The sequence below is a fragment of the Nipponia nippon genome, unplaced genomic scaffold (genome assembly GCF_047370975.1).
Source record: "Nipponia nippon isolate SJK-2023a ecotype South Korea unplaced genomic scaffold, ASM4737097v1 scaffold_16, whole genome shotgun sequence".
Taxonomy (NCBI): domain Eukaryota; kingdom Metazoa; phylum Chordata; class Aves; order Pelecaniformes; family Threskiornithidae; genus Nipponia; species Nipponia nippon.
In genome coordinates, this window is record NW_028262332.1 from 8,318,306 (window position 1) to 8,341,140 (window position 22,835).

At 47.2% G+C, this 22,835-nt stretch overlaps 3 protein-coding genes across 5 annotated transcripts; 1 reads left to right on the forward strand and 2 right to left on the reverse strand.

Moving 5' to 3' along the window:
* Positions 1–240: 240 nt before the first annotated feature.
* Positions 241–5,162, reverse strand: SURF1 (SURF1 cytochrome c oxidase assembly factor). Of its 2 annotated transcripts, XM_087752686.1 has the most exons (9): positions 5,029–5,162; positions 4,124–4,205; positions 3,872–3,999; positions 3,425–3,507; positions 2,417–2,608; positions 2,046–2,118; positions 1,530–1,692; positions 1,045–1,126; positions 241–767 (listed from the first exon to the last, which is right to left on the reverse strand). In XM_087752686.1, the coding sequence occupies exons 1-9, from the start codon at positions 5,089–5,091 to the stop codon at positions 701–703; spliced, it is 933 nt and encodes a 310-aa protein (XP_087608812.1). In that variant the 5' UTR covers positions 5,092–5,162; the 3' UTR covers positions 241–700. The 2 variants fall into 2 exon arrangements, with proteins under 2 accessions (XP_087608812.1, XP_087608813.1); XM_087752687.1 differs by lacking the exons at positions 241–767; positions 1,045–1,126 and adding an exon at positions 1,134–1,403.
* Positions 5,163–5,171: 9 nt separating this feature from the next.
* Positions 5,172–8,485, forward strand: SURF2 (surfeit 2). Its single transcript, XM_087752688.1, has 6 exons — positions 5,172–5,375; positions 5,732–5,886; positions 6,114–6,217; positions 6,668–6,859; positions 7,428–7,594; positions 8,387–8,485. Exons 1-6 carry the CDS (start codon positions 5,196–5,198, stop codon positions 8,468–8,470), a joined length of 882 nt encoding a protein of 293 aa, XP_087608814.1. The 5' UTR covers positions 5,172–5,195; the 3' UTR covers positions 8,471–8,485.
* On the reverse strand, positions 6,855–22,746 carry SURF4 (surfeit 4). 2 transcript variants are annotated; one of them, XM_087752689.1, is made up of 7 exons: positions 22,594–22,746; positions 14,921–15,107; positions 13,732–13,808; positions 13,075–13,118; positions 11,929–12,115; positions 11,419–11,681; positions 6,855–6,992 (listed from the first exon to the last, which is right to left on the reverse strand). In XM_087752689.1, the coding sequence occupies exons 1-7, from the start codon at positions 22,639–22,641 to the stop codon at positions 6,977–6,979; spliced, it is 822 nt and encodes a 273-aa protein (XP_087608815.1). In that variant the 5' UTR covers positions 22,642–22,746; the 3' UTR covers positions 6,855–6,976. The 2 variants fall into 2 exon arrangements, with proteins under 2 accessions (XP_087608815.1, XP_087608816.1); XM_087752690.1 differs by lacking the exon at positions 6,855–6,992 and having other exon boundaries at positions 8,794–11,681; positions 22,594–22,745.
* Positions 22,747–22,835: the final 89 nt, after the last annotated feature.

Below are 22,835 nucleotides of genomic sequence, written 5' to 3' on the forward strand. Positions count from 1 at the left end.
GGGAAGAATCTGGACCTTCTTGTCCTCCTCTTCTTTCCTGACTTGGTCTTGTGGCATTGTGGGAGGCTACCAGGCTTGATAAGGCTCCAGCTGAGGCAGCTGCTGTTTGGTTTTGCTAGCCCTCGTTGTGCTATTGCAAGCCACAGGCTGCCTTACCCAGCTGGACTTGAACATCCACAGTAACCTTTACTTCAGGTCTGTTACTGTTAAGATGTAAGATGCACAATGCAAATCGCAACGCAAGCATCTACAGGCCCTCTTTATTTATTCTGATGCAACTGCTGTGAACCACTCCTGACTTCAGGAATGATGACTCAGTGCAAAGAAGCTTTGATTTGCCAAATCCCTTGCCATCTTTTGGAAAATACAGCAGTGGAGAAGTTAAAATGTTGTAACTTCCAATGAACCACAACAGAAAAACATATCCTTGAGCTTACTGCATAAGTCAGCTTTGCTACAAGTCTTAACAGCCACTTACAATCCTGAAGGTCGGTGCTTCCACGCTGCAGCCAAATCACACTGGTAGGAGCTCAGAGTCTGCAGCGGTTGCTTAAAGCCTGGCTGCAGCTTGATAGCTGCACACCTTTACTGAACGTGTTGCCCCGAAACTGGGTGCTTCAGTTATTCAGGACTGATCAGACTGCTGTCTTCTATGAAAGTCTGCTCTTGACTATAGCGCAGAAGAGATGAGCCCTTCCCCTCACAGAGGTACCTTTTGTATAAATTTTCTGTACCACAGGAATGAAGTTGCAGCACATAAGCCGTACCTATGGAAGAAAACAAAACCACACGTGTACGTGTTTTCAAGATGGACTGGACCTCCCTAACTCAGCTGCGGTGCAACAAAACAATTATTTCAAATCACCTTGCACATGCTATTTAGCTTAAAACTTTAGGCTTTTGTAGCTTAAGAGCTCATCCAGTCTCACTGATGCAGGAGCAAGAATGCCAGGCAAAAATTGCTCCCTTGCTTTCAACAGAAGGCGGTTCAGAGCTTTCCCTCTAAAAAACCACGTGGAAGGTCAGTCAAACCGGGTAACTCACCAGGTGATGATGTACTGCATGTGCTCGTTTCTCAGGCTCACTCTTGTCTGGCCTCCGATGGGCCCCCCTGGGACTGTGCTTCCTAGAGGGACAGCACAGCGCACAAGTTAAATCTCTGGCCTGCGCCGCGTGGAGCTGCCCTTGCTGTGAGAAAGGGGATGAAGGCGGGCAGTTGTGGATGCCCTGCTCCTCTTCCTCAGGCGGCGGCGTTCCCAAGTACCAGCCGAGCCAGAGCTGGGGCGCAGGCGGCCCTGCAGCAAGCGGCTGGCTGTGCTCAAGGCATCAACCACCCCCCGCATCTCTTCGGAGCGCGCTACCCTTCCCAGTGCTGGCTGCCTGCCACCTTCAAAACAGCAAACCTAGCAGAGTACACAAAGAGAAAGATGCAATACCTTTCCAAGTGCCCAGGGGAAACAACTAACTGAACCAAAAGCGGGGGAGACCAATGTAAATTGGCTGTGGGGCTGGGTTCCTCCGTGACTTACTGAAATCTGCATCGATAAAGATGGGCTCGGCGCCGGTCACCTTTGCCATAGCCTCCAGGTCACGGTAGTGCCAGCGGTTTTTTTCAATGTTGTTTTCAGGCACAAAAGGTTTCCGGGTTTCTGATAACCTCACCACCCCAGTGAGATCAATTTCATCTTCAATCTGAAAAGAAGCGCAGCGGAGAAAAAAGGAATCCTTCAAGGTTCATTTCATATTCTGGGATACCAGGTCCTGGTAGAAAGGACCTTGGTAGCACTTGCCGGGTCTGATTATAAATCAAGTGGTCGTGCCCTGCAGTGGGGCAGTGCTGTAACACAGCAGGGAAAAAGGCAGCTCAAGAACAGCTCCTTGTTTGTAAAAAACATTATTTACTTAACAAAAAGGTGGGAAGAAAAGGTTCATCTTTGAAAAGTGCAATGCTGAACATGGCTGCTGCCTTTTATGGTTTGTCAGGAGTGCCTCTGGGTAATGACAGGGCGGAAAGTAATAGGCAACATTCCCTGTGTCCCCCTTACCTGCCCCTTCAGCCTGGTCTCCGGTTTCAATTTCTTTTTGGGCACAAATCCTCGGTTGACTAAAATCGTGACCCTAGAGTTACATAAAGAAGTACGGCTCATGAGTGAAAGGAAATTTATCCTTGCTGCTGCCTAGAACTAAGTACCAAAGAAAGAAGCAGCCCATACATTTGGTGCCACTTCTTTGTCATCTGAGTGCACATTATAAGGGAATTTAAAAACAATTTTGAATCGAGCCTCTGTGACCTAACAGACTGCGAGAGAGGCCTTTTAAGGGAGAGGGAGCGATTTATATAAACCAAACCACCGTGATTCAGCTTTTCAAAACAGAAGTGAGTTGCTCACATGAACGATGACTTTCATTGACTTACCCTAGTTCTGTGCAGTAGAAAGGAGTAATGACATTGGCTCCATTTTCTGGGTGGGATGTCAGCCGCCCCGCTTCTCTGGCTTCTCGCTCAGGGTCCACAAGTGACCGCGGCAAAATATAGAGTTCCTTGGAGTGGTCAAAACGCCCTCGGACCTTTACAGGCCTGTACTCCAATTCCCTCAATTCCATGGGGCTGCATGGAACGAGATGAAAACAAAATCACGGCTGCGATAAGTAAGTCAAATTTGGGGACTTTACCGTGGGATTCTCCTTTTCCCTAATGGTTCTCTCTAGGGTCAGCTGGCAAACAGAAACAGAAGACAAACACCTCATGGAGCAAGCAGCTGGCTTAATATTTTATCGCTATCACAGTGAATCAAATTGAGATGATCGTGAGTATCCAGAGAGCAGTTCTTTTCCCTGATATCTGCAACCCAGTGCCACTTGGATGGCACGCAGAGCTGATCGGCAGGTGGATACGCTGCACGTGCACCCAGCCGACCGGGAGCGTTTCTTTCCTTCCCCAGACCACAAAATCGAACAACGGAACTGTTTTGACAGTTGTGCCATACGGCCAAGTGGCCTTAAAAATCTCTCTCATATCTGACACAACTGCTCCATGCTTGGGGCAGGGCCTGCTAGCGATCCAAGACTCCCTCTCGCAGGAATAATCCCTTTGGGACATCACAGACACCAGCCACCAAGTCCTTCTCCAGGAGGATTACATAGGGTATGAACTACGTACCACATTCTCCTGAGCAGAGATTCATCCTTTATACATGCGTTTATAGCATCCCATAGGGAAGCATTCACTTATTGTTTTACTACAAATAAGAAAATTAACAGGATGTCTATCTTTCTAATTTGCTTGCATGTCCTGATTCCCATTGCAGTCCTTTGTTTTCATGCAGTTTAGTTTAGCAGAAGCTCATTAGTGCAGGGACCATATCTAATATCCCCAGCACACTGTCAGGGCTCTGTAGACCATAAACTGTCTCAGCTTCCTTACTCTAATGTCAGAGGGATGGGCTCTGATGTAATTCTTGATGCCAGTTGTGCAATCAAATCTAATTTCCACTTTCGCCGCTGAACCTGAAAGTATACAAACACAGAAGTAATTCCTTATGGTAGAACAGCGCAATGTAATAACCCCAGCAAGCCTTAAAATTCTGTCATAAGTTTCTCCTCAGACCTGGCCTAAAACAGGGTAATTGGAGATATGGAAATGGAGGCTACTGACTTTAATTTGAGGAAATACTTATATTGAAATACAAGTGTAAAAAATAAGAATCTCTCCTCTAAAGCCTTACAAATGGACACTTGGAAAACAGAAAGGTAAAATAACAGCAAATCGTTACCCTGTACATGACTAGAACTAGATTAAACAGACAGAGATGGAAAAACCTGACAGCCCTCAAGTGCTCATCTCTTGAGAAAATGAAATATTTACTTGTACCTGCCAAGTGCCGAGACAGAACGCGGTCAGAGGGACCAGGAAAAGGCCCCATTTGAGTAAGAGGTCCTCTCCAGATGCGTCAGCAGCTGTTGTAGAACTTCGTGGTCTGCAGAACCTCAAACAAACATCTAGAGAAAAAGAGAATGAGGAACAGGGTTTGTACAGGAGAGGAAATGCCAAATTCCTACAGAAAATTTCACCTCGTGGTATAAGGTTGAAACAGCGCAGAAGCCCAAGCAAATCTTTTCTTACCTTTAGTCTGCTGGACCAGACCAGAACCTGCTTTAGTTAGGGGATACCCAAAAAATGTTCTTCTGATCAAGCAGTGCGATACCTGCGTGAAGTAAGAAAGATCCTTTGTAGTGTCTCTGCTTTGTAAAATTTGTATCTAGATGATATCAGTTGCCTCAATGATTGCATGAAGTTTTGTTTACCCATTGATATATCTCATCTGAGCAAACACCTGTGAAACACTACAGGTTAGGTTATAATTAAAAAAAAACCGCACGAAAATCAAATTCCAGTTACAGAGCTGACTATAGCACAGCAAACGATCTATCCCTTTCCATCCACGCTACCAGCAAACGTACACACCATCTTACTTTGTTCTTGAAATAAATGCCAGCCGAGCACCTGCCCTCCCCGCCACAAAGACAGATTTACGGACCTTTTGCCACCGATTCCGCCCAGTTTTAGCACCGCTTCGCCCCGTGCAGCGAAGCCGGTGCCCACACCGCGACGGGGGGCACCAGCCCACCGCAGCCGAAGCCCGGGCCCCGGACACGGAAGGGCGGCGGCGGGGGGAGCCCGGCCGGGCGCACGTAGAGCGCCGAGCACGGCGGGGGACGGGCCCCGGGCAGGACCGGGGCCTCACCTGGCCCGGCCCCGCTCCCCTCAACCCGCGTCCAGCCTGGCCCGGCCCAGCCCCGCTCCCCTCAGCCCGGTCCTGGCCCCGCTCCCAGCCCCGCTCCCCTCAGCCCTCGCCTGGCCCCGCTCCCCTCAGCCGGTCCCGGCGCCGCTCCCCTCAGCCCTCGCCCGGCCCCGCTCCCCTCAGCCGGTCCCGCTCCCCTCAGCCCGGTCCTAGCCCCGCTCCCCTCAGCCCTCGCCCGGCCCCGCTCCCCTCAGCCCGGCCCCGGCCCCGCTCCCCTCGCCCTCACCCGGTCCCGGCGCTCCCGCAGCAGCCGCGGTCCCGCGCGCAGCAGCAGCCTCCACGTCGCCATGGCAACGCCGCCACCGTCCCCCCCCCCCGCGCCGCCACCCGCCTCCGGCCCACACAACCCCGGCGCGGGCGGGCGGGCAGGCTCCTCTCTAGCCTCCTCTCTCTATGGTGCCGGCTGCTTCCCGGCGGGGCCGGCACCGGAAGTCGAGGCGAGCTCCTCTCTGGCGGCGCCTCTCTATGGCGGGGCCGGGGCCTGTCGGCGGCGCGGCCGGGGCCGAGCTGCCCGAGGCGGAGCGGCTCTTCCTGCGGCAGCACCCGCTCCTCAGCCTCGCGGAGCCGGGCAAGGTGGGGCTGGAGCCGGAGCCGGGCCGTGTGGGGGTGGGGGGGCGCCTCGAGGGCCGGGGCCGCCCCCGGAGCGCGGCCATGAGGGGGGCTGGGAGCGCCTCCCTGAGGGGGTCGTGAGGGGAGGCCGGGGCCGCGTCCCCCGAGGGGGGACAAGGCCGGCTGGCAGCAGGCCGGGAAGGTACCCGCAGTTGGGCTCAGCCCCGGGGAGCTCCCTGGCCCGGAGGCTTCTCTCCCGCCGTGGAAGTCGGAGGAGGGCCGGGGAGGAGGACGCTGGTGGGAGCCTGGGGTCTCTCCTGCCCTCGCCAGCCCTGGGGCGATCCCCTGGGCCTCCCTGACCAGACATCGTTTTTCTTCAGGTGAGATGCAGGCTGACAGGCCACGAGATGCCATGTCGGCTGTCAGAGCTGCAGGCTTATACTAATGGCAAGAAGTATCAGCGGCTGATAAAGACAGCCAGAGAGTTCGACTATGGCAAGTTTGAGCCCCATATAGTGCCCAGCACAAAGAATCTGTACGTATTCTTCCTCTTGTGTGTTATGCTTCACACTTTGTTCAAATTCAGACATAATGTGGTCAACCTTTACAAAGTTCTTGAGTCTTTATGGGTTTTGGGAGACTGGGGAAGTCTTTATAAAGTATTTATCAACTTTGAGCACAGTGCTTATAAGTGAGAAGTTATTGAGTAGTAGCACACTTAAACTCTGTCGCTGTCTCTTTCTTTCTTTCTGTGTCTGTCAGCCACCAGCTGTTTTGCAAGCTCACTCTCAGACACATCAACAAGTTGCCAGAGCACGTGCTGCGTCATGTCCAAGGGAAGCGCTATCGGAAGGCCCTAAAAACATGTAAGTGGCTTTTCTGAAGGTACAACCAGCCAACTTTTTTTCCCTGAGCTGCTTAGATTCCAGTAGCTCTACATGAAAGAAGGGGATACATTTTCTTTAGGCTGACAGTAATGTACTGCTGTTGCTGTGTGTGCTCCTCAGCTGGGAAGGAAGATGCCAGACGTAGGGAGCAATAGGCCTCTAGCAAATACCTTGGAACGTCCTTACTTGAGAGGAGCGGTTCTAAAACTCCCCCAGAGAGGGTGGTTCACACGCCCAGCACAGTCTCTGCATTAACGCCTTTCCCACCTTTCATGGTCCATAGCATCGCTGTAGATTACATGAATGTATATTAGAGTTGGAGCTTGACATGCTTTTGAGTTGCATTTAATATAAGCTAGAGTTGGAAATGAAAAGCAGTAAGGTGACTGGGCAGCCTTGCTAAGTGCTGCCCGGCCCCTCGCGCTGTAGATGAGGAGTGCCAGAAGGAAGGAGTGGAGTATGTCCCTGCCTGCTTGCGACAGAAGAAGCAGCGGACGCAGCACCCTGACGACCAAACGAACGGGAGCAGGCAGCCTTACAGAAAAGAGGAATTCTGGGAGCCAAAGTCCAGCGATGAGGACGGAGAGGAGACGGACGACAGCATGAGTGACCTGTACCCACGTGAGTGAGAACGTTGGTATCGTCTTGTGTCCTGAAGGGAGTTTGTCGGCTCACTTTCTCCTGGCTGCTTGTGTGCCAGCGGCACATGACTTCCATCCAGTTGGGGGTTCTTGGGTTTCAGAAAAGCTTGCCACTGCCAAATAAGAAATAGCAGTTATCTCTAGGTAATAACCAGGGCTGGATCACATAAGGTGTGAGGGGAGGAATACAAGATCCACTGGGATTTGCTGCTGCTGCAGGTTTCTCTGCAGCAAGTGCTCCCGTCTGATGGGAGCTGGTCAGGCCGTCCTGCTGACTTCATCTGGAGACGCTGCCTCGCTGGAGGAGAGCGGACACAGAACTGCCTGGGCTGAGCAGTTCCCAGAACGGGGCTGGCGAGAGGCACGGTCCTCATAAAACACATAAAAAATGTGTTTATTTCCCAGGTATTTCAGTAGTGACACGTATCTGCTCGGAGACTGGGAGCAGCTTGGCAAATCACCTTTAAGGTGCCCTCAAAGTAAAGTTAGGGGAAGGCAGAGCCTGTCTGCACAGGGAACTGATCCCGAGCTAAATCTTTGTATTTTAGCCGCACTCTTCCCAGAAAAAAGCCCCGCAGCTCCACAAACCACAAAGGGCAGCGATGACTTTGCAACAGACAGCGAGGACGAGGGGGCCAAGCAGAACGGTGACGCGAATGGAGAGGACGGCGGAAGAATGGATGTCAGCAGAGCAGTTGGCAACAAAAGGGGAAAGGTGGGAGTCACGCTGCCGCGGAGAACCGAGATCCCATCCCGTAGGTGTTTGTCTGATCTATTCCTGTCTGAGAGCCAGCAGAAGGTGCAAAGCTGTTCAGAGTGGGCTTTCCCCGTGCGCCAGCCACTGCCTCGCATCCCGAGGTGTGAATTAGTACCAGTGAATGTTTATCCTGTCTGCTCTAACTAGGGATGTTCCTGCCTGTATAAATAGCTCGCCTTTGATGGGATCCTGCTGCACGCTCTCTTTAACAGGGAGACTGGAGAGCGTCTTGTGGGTTCTGTAGTCTTCCTCCCCATAAACACACGAACGCTAATTAAACCCTTTTGAAGTCACAGGGTCCTTCTAGACCCTTTTTCTGCCTCTGTTGAGGAGCTGGCCAGGACCTGCCTTGCAGGACATCCCTGATGCTTCTCAGTTTGGGAAGCAGGCAAATGTTATGTACGTAAAGACAGATAAATCTTTAACGCTCTAAGGCAGCCCCTGAGGGAGGGGCTGGATGCTTTATAACTGTATCAAACTGGAAAGTTACGGCTGGATGAAGTTCAGGCTCATTTCTACAGGGAGACCATTGCTGTTTGTAGCTCATGAAACCACGTGCCCGTCAGAGAAAGGAACGTGAACTTGCAGGGCAGGGCAAGGAGACACCTGGCTGGCTCTGCGACCAGGGCTGCGCCTGTTCTGTCTCTGCTGGTAAAGGAGAGAAACCACACTCGGTTTCTCTTTAAGCTGTCTTGGGCAGGGCTGGATTTGGGATTTGGAAATAAGCTGATTAACTTTTTTTCTCTACAGAAACAGTCGGGCCCTTTAAAGAAGAAATTCAAGAGTCATCATCGAAAACCCAAGAACTTCAAGAAAGCAACCAACGGCAAATAAATTTTATGATAAATACATGGCCTGAAGCCTGCTGTGTAACAATTCCAGAGGGTGCACAAGACTGCCTGGAGTGTTTGCCCATTCCAGTTAACCATTACAGCTGGGGAGAGGAACAGTGGGGTGGAATGAAGTTGTACTCTAACAGCCTCAAGCCACCCCCACCACGGGAAGGATGACTGCTGCAGCCAAGTACAGGCGGCCCGGAGCTCGGACCTCTGTATGGGAAAGTGATTTTCAGTAGGTGGGAGAGAAAGCTCACAGGGCCACTAGCCAGCATTTCCAGGCAGCCCATCTGCAGAGTGGCACCAGTCACACACGCCAGGTGGATACAAAGATGCCATTGTTTTATTTTGATTGTTTCCAAAAATCAAAACATTTTCAAACACAACTAAGGTACAAAATACAGCATAAAATGAGAATTTATACTTATTTCTTTTTCCACATAGAAAGCAAAAATATATTCAGAATGAATTCCAGAACACTTTGCAGAGCCAATTGATAGCTGACATCCTGCTTGTGAGAGCTTCTCAGCCACGGGGAGAGGTCACCCTATTTTTGGGAGATGCATGAATACAGCAGTGTATGTAGGAAACCAGAATCTTCCGCATCGGGACTCACAGTTAGTAAGTCTGCATATTGCGCTGCCTAGAAATATCTTATAATGCCCTCCACCTAACTCTGCCCCTTTAGTACTGAAATGGTTCTGCTGCAAGGGACAGTACCAGTTCCTTTTCTGGGGCCTTTGGTCAGAAAGGGGACTTGATTTTCACAGAGGAAACTGGTCAGTATTTCAGACTAGTCCGTCCTCCTAGACAGGACACAAAAGCTGAGAAAGCCAACTTAAGGGCTACTTAGAGGAGTTGTTTCTATCATTCCATTTATAAATACTATGAACATCAACAGCAGTTAAGATATCGGAGAATGGCTGCCTTGATGCAGTCTAAAACCATTCTAGGACCTGCAGTGAAACCAAGCAAAAGCATCCCATGCTGCATATCCGTACTGGAAGGACCAGTTCATTTTGCTATGAAGAGACAGGCACAGTGAACACTTGAGGTGAAAACTTCCCTTGCAAAACCTATTTAAAAAGAAAGCCGCCTGTGTAACCTGAACTTAAATGCTGGCTTCCCCTCCCATCTACCCCCACATACCAATGCGTTCCCTTCGGCAGCAGCACATCTTGCTACTACATAGGCTATTTTCCCCTTGAGATGAAATCACTGGTCTAGCATTCAACAGTGCTCTTCTATTCGTCATCAGTTTTTTTTCAGCCTAGTTTTCTCTCCTAAAATGCAACCGTTAAACTGAACCGTCCAGGTTAGTGTCCTTACCAGGAGACCCTGGTCAACAGCTCCTGCTGGAGGTGTTCAGCTGAATCACTCCTTGAACAAACAGCTGAGCAGCTTTCTCAAGGGAGACAACAGTGCAAGGAATCAGTGTAACCTCAGCAAGCTGGCAGGGCTCATGCTTTCTAGAATTCTTTCATGATCTAATGAAACAGGTTCACCTAGCTGACTAGCAGAGGACAAAAGGCCTCCTCTGAGCAGCGCTAAGCATGTTCATGGCACAGAGGTTGTGGCACTGAGGTGAATACGGGGCCTTCCTCTCTCCTCGCCGTGATGCTGAGGAGTTCCTCTCTGAACAGGCAAGTCACATCCCTGGCTCCTTATTCACTGCACAGGCTTTGCACTTGCATTCTTCAGCTATAACCGTTTGCATACAGAGTTGAGAACCGGGGCTATGGCAGCACGCAGCTGACTTCCACGTTTCCTCCCTCCACATCTCAGGTATGGTCCGAGATGGCAGAGAGAAGGGGCTGCACTCGAGAGCTCAGCACCCCAGCTCCTCCACTGCGTGGCCAACTGGGACTTGTACAGCTGGGAGACTGACAGAAGTGAATCTAAGAAGCAAAGACTACAGATTAGAAGATTGACTGCTCTCATCTTGCATGTACTGAGTGCAGGCAAAAGGGGAGTTTCTGTAATTCTGAAGACATCTTCACCAATAACCTGCAATTCAGACATGAATTTGGGGTATATATGGATGGCAGCTGGTTAATAGCAGAAAGGAGCTTTTATTATGGAACCTGCAGCACAACTTGATTCCCTTCTTGGGAATTCAGGAGGGGCAACTTTGGGGAAAGAATGCTGAATAGAGTTCTTTTGGCACAGAATTTTAAACAGAATCTAACATTCTGTCTCTTCAGGAGAATCTTCCCCCCCCTTCCTTCTTGAAATCTGATTAGCCATACAGGATTCCTGATTAGCAATACAGGCTTCTCCCTTGTTCCCCTCAAGAGCAGAAGCGGGACATGTTACAAAACCCTCTCACTCTTCTTACCTAGAGGGGGGTATAGCTACGTTCAGGGTTTTCTTTTTGCCTTCTATTTGGGGGCAGGAAAGACCTCCCCTCTTGTTAAACAAAATGGAATTACAGGCCTCTGAGCAGCAAAATAACAGTGAATTTTTTTTTTATGCTGCTTTCCACCTTGATAAGCAATGCTATAACCAGCAATGGAACTCCTTATGCACAAGAGTTTTGATGAGGGCAAGAAAGGGGATCCACTTTTTTAGTTATAGCCAGACCCCAACAGCACACTGAATGATACAGCTGTATCCGCTCACAGTACTTCAAATTTTAAAACACTGCTGACATTAAAGACAGCAACTGTTGTACTGCAACTCACTGAAGCATCAGCAAAATGCAGGTTCCTTGGGTTAGTTCCAAATCTAGGAAGTTAGAATAAGCCTAGGCAACATTCCTTGAAGAAATAGGATTTCATCTATTATATTACTGGTGCCACTGTAAATCAAATTCAAAACATCTGTGCCTTTAATAGGAAGGGGGCATGTACGTGTAAAATGCTGGCAGTTTTTGTTGAATCCATAGAGAATCAGTTCTGGACTTAATATCTTTTATGTCCCAAGAAGTGTTGCTATTCCTGTTACCACTCTTTTTTCTTCTCATCCATGGAGACTCCACCAGGGCCCAGTGCAACCACGAGGAGGAGCCCTCCAATTACAGACATGGTCTGGAAGAAATCGTATTTGAGGAAGTCGTGCATGGGCTTGTAGGCTGGGACGGTCCAGAAGGCATTGAAGTAGATGTTGATGCCAAACAGCCAGATGACTAGAGTCAAGGCAGCCAGCTTAGTCTTGAAGCCAATTGCCACCAAGATAATCAGGGCTGTGCCCACAATGTTCTGCAGAATCTGCAAGGAAAAACACCCACAAGCTTACATATGGGTCTTAAAATTGATACAGAAACATCAGAACAGAGAATGGATAAGTTCAGCAGGCCAAATTGTCACGGCATAGATGATTTAATAACTTCTCTAAATATTAATTCTACTAAAAGATAGACTTAAATGATAAGCCTTGAGTAGGTCCTGCAGCCAATCTGGAAGTTGGTACTACATTCTAGTTCCTTGACTCATACTTTTAGGCTCAGATACTTACAGAAAAGAAGTTCATATCAAAGTGTAGCAGTGTCATGAACATGAGGACCAGCAGCACACGGCCCCCCAGCTGCATGTACTGCTTGGGAGAGCTTTCCCGCATGGTAGGGACACCAGCGAACATGCTCTTCCCCTCTGAGCGCGACTCCGCCAAAAGCAGCAGCAAGCCTCCCCCAAGGGCAAGGTTCCTACAGAAAGACAGAAATGGGGAAAAAAAGCAGTTTATTAAACCTATGCATCAGTGCAAGCTGACAGTTTCAACTCAGTAAGAATCTGCATGCTCGTGAGGAGTGACCTACTCTGCACCTTGCGATGCGTGTCTGCATTAGACTTCACAGCTGAAACAGCAGCACTGTACACAACAACGATTTACACAAGCCCGTGTAGCCACGTACAGCCTGCCAGAGAAGTCCAGCACCCACAGCTCAGGCACAGTTGCTTAGCATCTGTTACAACGTGAATTTAGTTGTGTTGAAGTTATTTGGTACCTCAGGTTTAGCCACATATGCTAAAGTAGTTCAGAGGTTGCTTTGAGAAAACAGAACAGCAGTGCTGCTAGAAGAAGTTACACATTTACAGGGTTGTAGTAAGCCCAGAGTATAGTTCTCCTGCTGCCCCCTGCCCTGCCCTGCCCTCAGAGGAAAGGGGTGAAAAGGTAAGACAGCCATCACTCAGGATTTGACAAGAAAGCTCACGTTTAAGAACCCTGTCTTCTACTTAGTGAATGTGTTAAGAGATTCAAAATCCCAGAAACCACTCTAATATCTACATTCTTTAGTTTTCTTGGAAAATGGCTTCAGTCATGCATAACAGTTGCCATTTTACCCATTTAGGAAATAACAGCAGCTCACTGATCCAGTCTAGACAGCTGTTTGTGAGCTCGCAGCAAGCAGGTTCACAGCAGAAACACTTAGATCCTAGCGGGTTAGGATTAGTCTTTCTACAGCACTGAGCCTGCTGTCTATGGTTTAACACAGACTGCACAGGTATTTTTTTAAGTGCTGTCATTTCTTGTTTAATGTAAATGCATCAGTTATAAAATCTTTCTAGTCAATACTATGTACAAAGATCATCTCTGACAGAAAGTGGCAGTGACAGACAACAGTTTTCATTCTGTTTTGATAAAAGCTTTAAGAGGTAGACATACCTCATCAAGAACTTCAGGTCCCAGAGAATGCTGTATGCAATAGTCTAGGCAAAGAAGCAAACAGGTTAAAACACCATATAAATTACACTGATGTTCTGAATTCACGTTATAATCTTAAGCCTGTACTATCCACAGCAGGAGTCAATTAGAAGTATATTATACTGAAGGAAACAAGGTAGGTTACATCAATGTGGTCCGATGAGTCAGTGTAAAACAGGGAACAGAAGCCAGAATTTGACTTGTGCTTTAGCCCCCACAAAGATTCACTGGTTTTGAATAGGAAGGATGCTACTAGCTAGGATCCTTTGTGATGGGACAGTCCTTTTTAAGAGCTGTGTGCTGAAGGCCAAAGCAACTGCAAGTTCCACATTTGGTACGTTACTGACATACAGGTAAACGGCAAGTTACTTCTGCTAAATTGGTCAAGTATTGAAGCAACATCTCCAGCTGACTAATTGCAATTACAGGCAAGGATTATGGGGGGCATCAGAAGAACAGAAGCAGCAAAACAGTTCAATGCCATTGAGGACTGGCGCTAGGCCAGGGTGGAGAAAAATTCCAGGGTTGCGAGTTGTATTTATAGATATTGGTAGTACTGGGGCTAAGAGAAGATTTGAAAGATACGGTTTAGAAAGGCTGAAGACTTAAGCCTCCTACCTGTAATGCTATAATTCCAAACAGTCCAAAGCAGGCATATTGCACAAAGTTCCTACTCAGCACCAGGATACAGCCGCCTGAGTTGGGGAAATTGAACACAGTTACACTTCTACCTTGCACAGGAAAAGATGCTGCAGGAATGGTAGCTTGTTTTGAACTGAGCAGACTCCAATTTCTTTCAACTGTGCCATGGAGAACATCAGGCAGGAAATTTTAATGGCACACCAGCACAAATCAGTTTGAGAACCAAGAAGTTTTAGTGCATTTTAAAATATTTTATAATTCCAGAAGTATCTTATTTTACAAAGGGTAAGCACATGCTGAACACAGTCCCCAACACACAGCACTGTACAGCAGCTATCAGTGTTAAAGCATTAAAAGAAGTTAAAAAAAACCCTCAACTCATAATGGATTTTTTTTTTTTAAATGAGATAACTGTTCGGGCAAACATGCTGCACTACTTTGCCTTGAAAGCTTTTTGTTTTATATCCTTCTTCAAGCACTGACAGCCTTTGCCACTTTGACTGGTACCTACATTAAATTAAGCTGACTCTCTACACAAAAATATGAGGGTAAAAAAACCCAGACACAAGGCAAGAAATTGGCAGAGCAATCAAGAACATAACAAAAGAATTTTACTTCTCTCCATTTCTGATACCCTAAGTCCACCTAGCACACAGAGAAGCTCTGCTGCTGGGATTATTTTGATTCCTGGGCTTTGAAAGCCTGACAGAAGCACCTCTCTCAGGCTTAAGTGTACCAACTGCAGGATAAGACTTTGCCATTGAGATTAATACCCATAAAACTGGCAGGCTGAGAAAGTCTTAACACTGCCCTGTTTAAGAAAATATGAGTATTTCGTTTAGAGAATTCAGGGTGCGTGGTATGTGTTTATAGATCCGCGTACAGAATTGAAAACAGATTGTCCTAATGGATTCTTGGCATCTCTGACTCAGAGATAGCGTGTCACAATAAATTCTAAGACTTCTTCCAGGAAAGGCTGAAGCAGGTCAATTAAGAGTTCTTTTCATTCAGCCCATGTAGTATTATCAGGTCTAAGCTGTCAGTGGCTATTAAGAAATCAGTGAGGCGTCCCATGCTTACATGATTCACAGTGCTTACATGAGCCAGGGTGGCAGACACACTGGAGTGCTCTGGCATCCACCTTAACAGCCTTAGAGCCACTTACTCAGCTGTCCGAAGAGATTTATGAACACAAAGATGGAGGCCAGGAAATAGCCACAGTTCCATGTGCCATCAATGTAATCCCTCTGTTCACTCCACTGGAACCACATGCGGATGCCATCCTCCAGGAAGGTGCTGATCAGGCACAGGCGGGCCACGTGAGGGAGGTACTGCTTCGTCACCCTCAGGAACTGCATGGGCAGACAGCATCGTTAGCAGGGAAGGAAGGCAAGGTGATACTCAAGGCATAACAGATCCGTGCACTCCACAGCCTCTGAGGTCAGCAGTTCCCATGCACACAGGGTCATCAACATCTAGAGAAACACATACTTGGGACTTGGATTTAATGAAATTCTTCTCCACTCCAGTTTGTGAACACTTGGGAGCAGTGGCAAAACCTGTTGTCATGCTCCACCCGAAGAGCATTTTGGACTCCAAGGACTGGGAGAAAAGCAGACTCCAGCAGCCCCTTTCTATGCAATAAGAACTGTGTTTTGATGGAGCTCTTACTAGATGAAGGAAGGCTGACCTTGGTTTTAGTTTGTCTATCTCAGGGTTTCATGTTACAGCTCAACTATCAGATAGCCAGGAGCTGAAAGGGCAATCCTACTCCCACCCACACGCTCAGGCACTCAACACCCTGTAACAAACTGATTCAGGGAATCAGGCTGACAGAAGACTAATTCTGTACAAATTAAACAACTTTAATAAGCTTTCTGCCAAGCTAGTTCCCTCTAACAGCTCAGAAAAGCAACAGTGCAAAGCACGTGTACTTGTGGAGCAGCAGCAGCTGTTGGATCAGCATAGCCATTGCATGAATTGCACCCTCTCTGCATGTATACACAGTTTCTACTTCCATTAAAAAAAAGCATCCTCTGCAGAAAGAAAATAGGCATTTATATATACAATGCAGTGTGGTAGTTAAAAGGAAATTATATCATCACGCAACAGATGCTGAGCCTTAGCTCTTGGGAATGCAAGATGTATCTGGGCCCACATACCCCTTCATCCTGGAAACTCCCTGGTTAGCTTGCTCTACAATTACAATAATTATAAAGGCACAAATACCAAATGACCAAGGAGGGTCTAGACTAGTGTGCTCTATAGGACTGTGAGGTGCACAGGAAAACTTACTGCCTCTAGATTGTGACAAGCACTTAACTGTCACCCAGTTTCCTAAGCAGCACTGGTTATTACTTAATGGAGACTTCCACTAGGATTTGCATTGTCACTCAATGCAAGCTAGCACCCGGCTGGCCCATTTCTTGCACAGGTTCAGCTTTGCCAGATCACCAGGACACATTTGGAGTCAGTGTATGCTACTGTTTGAGTAAGCACAATCTAGTAAGAATCAAATGTAAATTTAATCTAAAACTAACTACAAGATTATCCAGCAGGTTTCTACCTTCAGGCGACAGGAGCAGTTTGGGCAGGTGGACACTTGTGAAAGTAGATGCCTATGCCACGAGCCTTCACGCAGAATTGCCAGACTCCGCAGAGATCCCTGCATTAGAACTAGGAGGAGGAGCCTTTTAACAAAACCCCAGTATCCCACACAAAGTTCGACGTGTTGTAAGGCACATTGATTCACACAGTTTATGCAATATTAGAATACTTCAAGCATGAAAAAGGGTGGGGGAACCCACATGTCTATAGGTGTCTTCCAGACAGCATTGAACTATATTATAAAAATGGACAGAAAAGGCACACAAACCTTTTCTTTCATAATTCAGTATTTACACTGACTTCAGGTTAGACAATACAGCTGATGGGTTTCTTTCTGGGCAGAATCTTTTTTTAAAGTTCTGGTAGCATTGCATGCTGTCAGTATATATAGGAGTGTAGAGAAAGGAGACTAAAGCCATTCCTGAAAGTTTATTCTTGCCACAGTAATCAGTAAATACTAAAGGCTGTTCCAAATCCTATGCAAATGAAAAGCCTTGCTTACTGTGTAACTGAAGATTATCACAAGAAAAAAAAAATCCAGCAAACATGCTTAATAGTTAATTAAACAGTTACTATTGGAACAAACTACACTAGTTGTACTTGCATGCATCCAGAGTCTAAGGGTCAAGATTCAAGTCAATCAAATGCATTTTAAGTGCAGCTGTACTCTGACTCAGGGCTGCCACTTCAGGCTTTTTTAAGCCATGTCAACAGTTGGATGAATGAGTCAGAAGAAAATTTGTGATCTTTGTCACTAAATGAGACACACATCTTGGTTTACAGCTTTCTTCCCTCCTGGATTTAACTGTGTGTTTAAGCAAACTTGCTGAGGAATACTGAGGATGAAGTTGTTCTGGAAATAGTACAAAACCAAAAGTGGTTTGTAAAGTAAGTCTGCCTTGTCAAGACACAGAACAGGCAACTTTGGTCTAGAAGGAAATGAAAGAGCACAAGTGCTGGGCATCTGTAGGAAAAGAAAAAACCACTGCTGTGGAAAGGCTGAAAAAAGCAGCAAACATTAGAGACTATACCTGCCTCCAGGGCTCATCTTTGTTGTTTTGAAATGGGTCATGTGAGCCGATCTCATGTTCCCCTTCCCTGAAACCAAACAACTGCCAACAGTCCAGGTGAAGAAGCCAAGAAGGCATTTAACATTTACCTGTTCTCGTGACATACGGAGAGAATTTAACGCTACCTATTAAACATGAGTGAGTGCATCCAATCAGCTTAAGACAAGTCAGAAAGACTGAAGCCTAAGGCAGCTGCAGTGTAAACAACCTTATGACACACATCATCTCTGGACATCCGTAACTCACGTAGCTGCATTTACTTAGCTACACACAAGTCGAAACCCCAGTACACAGCAAGCTTGAAGTAAAAAAAGCTTCAGAAAGACTGTATGAACAAAAACCCAAGCCAAAGAACAACTAGCCATGGAGATCCAAAGAGAAAGGAAGAACACAGTTACATGATAACCACAAGAAGAGAACATAAAATCACTTGATGTCTGTTACCTGTTATGATTAGAGGATTTGAGAATAAATCACCCAAGTAATTTAACTAAGGGCAGAGTAACTTATAAGAAACAGGAGATCTCTAGAAGTGGGACTGAACTAATAGTACCAGACACCCTGGTGTTGTCCCTACACATCACTAGCAACATGTGGCCCAAACGCTGCACCCCGAGACCACTTCCTACTTCCTTTATGATTCACATTGATAAAAGCAGCACATATGGGAAACTTGGTAGCTGCAGCAATAAACACATCCAACTAAGACATGGGACTTGAAACGCGCACTCCACTAAGCACAATAGACGTAAGACAAAACAAATCTGCCGAGATTGATGGAGGTGGCAGTGTTAAACTCATGACATGAAGTAATTGGATGGCTTATTCTGCTACAGGCTTCGCATCAACTGTTCTTAGCACATACTGCCTCCTTGCAAGAGGCAATACATCTTGAGAAAAGACAACAAAATGCTAAAGTAAAACTATTTTAAAGAAGAACAGCTGGTTCTGTGTTGGTGGCCAAGTCACTAACATACACCAGAGGGGCTTTGTATTGCCACTTCCCCCTCTAACAGGATTAGAAAGGCAAAGATAGATTTAAATGCTCCTCTTTACTCAACAAACAAAGATGCACAACAGGATCCAGGGATCCCTAAATCAAATCTCTGCTCAAAACCCATTTTTCAAAAGGAGGCTTGAAATATTCAAACCCATAAAGAGGCCTGCCCAAAGAGAGGTAACAAAGTGATTCTGTTTTGACTCTTACCATGCTTCCCAAACTGCATCCCACCTCCAACAGTCTCAAATTTGTTACAAATCCAGTCCATTTTGTTAAAAGCGTACATACCATACCATAATTACAGGTATTTTAAGACCAATACACAGCCAGGAGTTGGGAATTTTTGTGTCACCTAGGTATATTCTGTGTGTTCCTGGATCAGGGAAGTTATGATCATGGTGATGTTGAACAGCAGTCTGCTAATCTACACAGAAAGCCCTCCTGTGGGCTGCACAGCATTATTAGTCTAGAGCTTTTGATAAAAGCATATTCCAAATATCTAGCTTGTATTCATTTAAGGGATTGCTTTCTTCTGGGAGGACAGAGACTTCTAGCAGCCTGGGACACCAGTGATCTTTTCTGGAATAGGATGCTCAATCTTCTGGCAGAGAGAAAAAAAAATCACTTCCTTTCACCAACCTATGTATATCCACTTAAGGAGATCCCACCTAATAATCACAAGGACAGCACCACCCATCACATTGGGCTAATCAATGACTGCAAGTTATTTGTGAAAACTGGGAACAGAGGCTTTCCTGCTTATTTCAAAAAGCAAGAAGAGAGCTTTGACCACTAGAACATTGCCAGCGGTCTTAATCAGGTTTTTAATTGCAGGGAAATTTCTCATGACAATGCTTTTCACTCCTAAAGTGTGCTTTATACCAATTCCCTTTCCCAAAAGGCTATTTATTAATAAATGCCATTTTAAAGATTTGATTAGTCATGTATTACTTTTTGCTGTCTCTCTTCATGGGAAGATTCTTTCCCAGCCCAACCAGAATAAGCTATTTGGCTTATAACAATAAAGGATCAGTGCACTGACATGACTACATTACCGAGAGAGTTTCCAAATTCAGTTTAATATAAAACACAAAAAAGTTCAGACTGACAATTAAATGTTTTCTTCTCCCTTCTGTTTTCTGCAAAATAGGATATAGAGATGTTAGAATTAGCTGAACAACGTGCATCAGCATTTATGTTGGAAAATTAAATAAAACCTCCAGAGTCCAGTTCTCCCTTGGAGTCCTTTCACTGCAGTACAATGACTCAATAGTCTCCTTGCATCTTTGCCCATATTTTTTTTTTCAGAATGGCAGAAATACCAGGCACCCACATTCCTAAAGATTATTACAGACACCAGAAAAGTTGCTTTCAATCCTCATAAGAGGGAGCAGATCTCGGAGGACAGACAACCAGTTCTATAACCCTGAACAATCAGTACAGGCCCCAGACACAGCTATTTTCACTACGATGTCAGCAGTACATGGTGACTGCAATGAAGGGCTTAGCATGTAATATTACAACAAGTATTACTCAAAAAGGGCTTAGCTTTTGAGTATGTAAATTATTTAATTAATAACATCAGGCTGGTGTTATGGGGCTTAAAAACAAACCAACCCATAAAGCCTGTAGCTGGGCATCGTTCTGAACCAAGATCCTGATTTCCTTGCACTGTGTATCACCTAGATTTTAAGAACCCTTAATAGCTTTTCCTGGCCTCCCCAGTATCTAGTAAGTTGCCTTCTCTGAAATCAACGGGACGACCACCCCCCAACACCGACCGAGTAGCCATCTCCTCCATTGCAGTCCTTGGAAGCTGCTAACAGCCCAGAGCAGAACAGCTCGCCAGCCATGCTGCGCATCTGCAGGCTACAAACTCATGTTACAGCCAAGCTAAACTAGTGGCTCGTTCTCATCACAAGTGATCCCACCACCAGCATCGGTGCTCACTTGACCTAAACAAAGAGATAATTGGAACGAACAGAAAAAGTCAACTCAATTTTTCCTCCTGCCAGCTCAGTGCTAGTGTGACAGAAAAGGGGAACATAGCCTTGGGAGAAGTAGGGCAACCCCTTTCACTGATAGCTAGCTGTCAGGCAAGCTTAGCTGCCTTGTAAGACCATGCCTTCAGTGCACTAGTTCACCTCTGGATTAAGAGCCGCTTGTTACTACTGAGTATCTTGACATCTAAGGCATAATTTGCTAACTCGAAGGGAAATTACAGTATTTGAGAAAAGTTAAGCTTTAGTGTTTGAATGTAAGGAACAGATTATTCTTGCTTTTGTAAGAGACATTCAGGATTTACTGATAAGCCATGGAAGTAGCTGTACCATTTCCCACAGGGCTTTTATGCTACAGAAATTAAGGCTCATTAGCTCTTGAGCACTAGTACAGGGCATGGAGAAAGCAAGGATATCACTGAGAATGCATTCAGCTCCCAGAACAGCCATTGTCCAGCTTCACTACCTCCGCCTCCATCAAGGGAAATTTCAACATAACTTCAGTCCGAATGTTCCAAGTACTTTTTTAATCCAAGATGAACTAACACCTTCCATAATGCAAAGTGTTAACTTCGCAATATATACCAAACGTTATTGTTTAATAAATCTCTCCACTCCGGCACTGGTGTGATATGGATTTTTACCAGCATACACAGTACTGAATCAATTGAGCTACGAGGCAGCTATTTGGAGGCAGAATTATCAAAGGAGTTAGTTACTTGGAAAGCCATAAAAATTGTTTTGCAATCTGATGGGTAAGCATATGCAAACACTCCAAATTCTGCAGCTAAAGGAAAGACTCATCTTTAAATAGAACGTGGCCCAGCACAAATAAAGTTGTGCCATTTAAAATTCATTTCAGGAGGAAGCAAACTGCATTTTAGATGGACAAAAGAGCTTTCAGTAGTATGAAAAAAAGGGCGTTAAAGACATCTAGAAATAGACACACAGGAATAGAGAGGTGTTATAAAAAGGTCAGGACAAGTGTTGTAAATTTTGGCAAATAATTTAAAGACTATAGCGATAGTTTACTTTCTCCTCTAAAAGGAGAGGACAAGGTAAACATGATGAAGATGATCCAGACACCCCTTAAATTGAATACTCCACACACCATAAGAAGCGCTGTCTCTAAAACGACTCTTCCATCTGGGGGTGGGGAGGAAGTGCAGAACAGGTTTTCCCAGTGAAACTCGGTTAAAGACACAGAAGCAGCACAGCCCCCTCAGAGCCGTGATGTGTTATCGTGCACCACACAACTCACACTGCTTCAATAGGCAGAGTTGTAGAACCAGGCAGAATCAGATTTTCCAGAGAACTTGCTACATATGATTAAATAGTACCTCTTATTTTCAATTAGATGAATCACCATGACAATGAAGATCTTTCTGACACCATCACCAGCAAATCAACTACTTACACTCCAAATATTCCTGCACTCACATATAGCAAGAGATCACAAACTTGTACTTAACAGAGAAATCTGTAAGGGCCTCCACTGAAACAATGTAAAGAGGATTACAAGACAGCATCAGTTTATTTGCTTTCCTTTTGCTCTAATTCTAAGCACAGTACCGTGGTGCTGGCAAGCCTCTTCCAGTTATCAGTCAGGGCTTAGATTTTTGCTTTCCTGTCACTATCACCCCACCCTGGTTTCCCACAGCCCTTTACGCCCTATTTGCCAGCCTGGACGGCTTGCAAGAAGAGGAGAGCAGCTCGGCCTCCTGCTCTCCTTCCATTTATTTGCTCCCAGGGAAAAGCCCAGCTCCCAAGGAGGACTCGGCTGCTCCGCTGTACGGGCTGCCCGAGAGCAATCACAGAGCTCGCACGAAGGCAGGGGGCAGCCATTCCCGCGGGGCCTGCACCGGCCGCCCCCACCCCGGCGGGAGGCCGGGCCCCCAGGCTCCCCTCGGAGGCGGCGCGGCCGAGGATGCCCACAGCCCCGCCGGGGGGACAGGCCCCGAGGCGGTGACCCCGCGCCGGGCCGCCGCCATCCCCACCTGCGGCCCAGCCGGGCCCCTCAGGGCGGCGGCCTAACCCCCCTCCTCAGCGCGGGGCCCCCCGAGCCGCCCCCTCACAGCCGGCCCCCGTGCCCAAGGAAGCGGCCCAGCGGACAAAGGCCGCCCGGCCGGAGGAGAAGGAGGGAAGGCGGGCCGGCACCTACCTGGTCCGCGAAGTCCTCAGCAGTGCTCATGATATCGTTCTGGCCCATGGCGGCGGGAGGGGGGGGTGCTGGGGGGTGCTGCCGGCTGCTGCGCGCCTCGGGGCCCGGCCTCGGTCTGAGGGAGGGCGGCGGGAAGGGCGGGCGGGCGTGAGGGAGCGCCGGGCCGGGCCGCGCCGCCGCTCGGCTGCTGCTGCCACGTAGGCCAGCCCTTAAAGGCGCCGCGCGGGCGGCAGCGCCGGCGC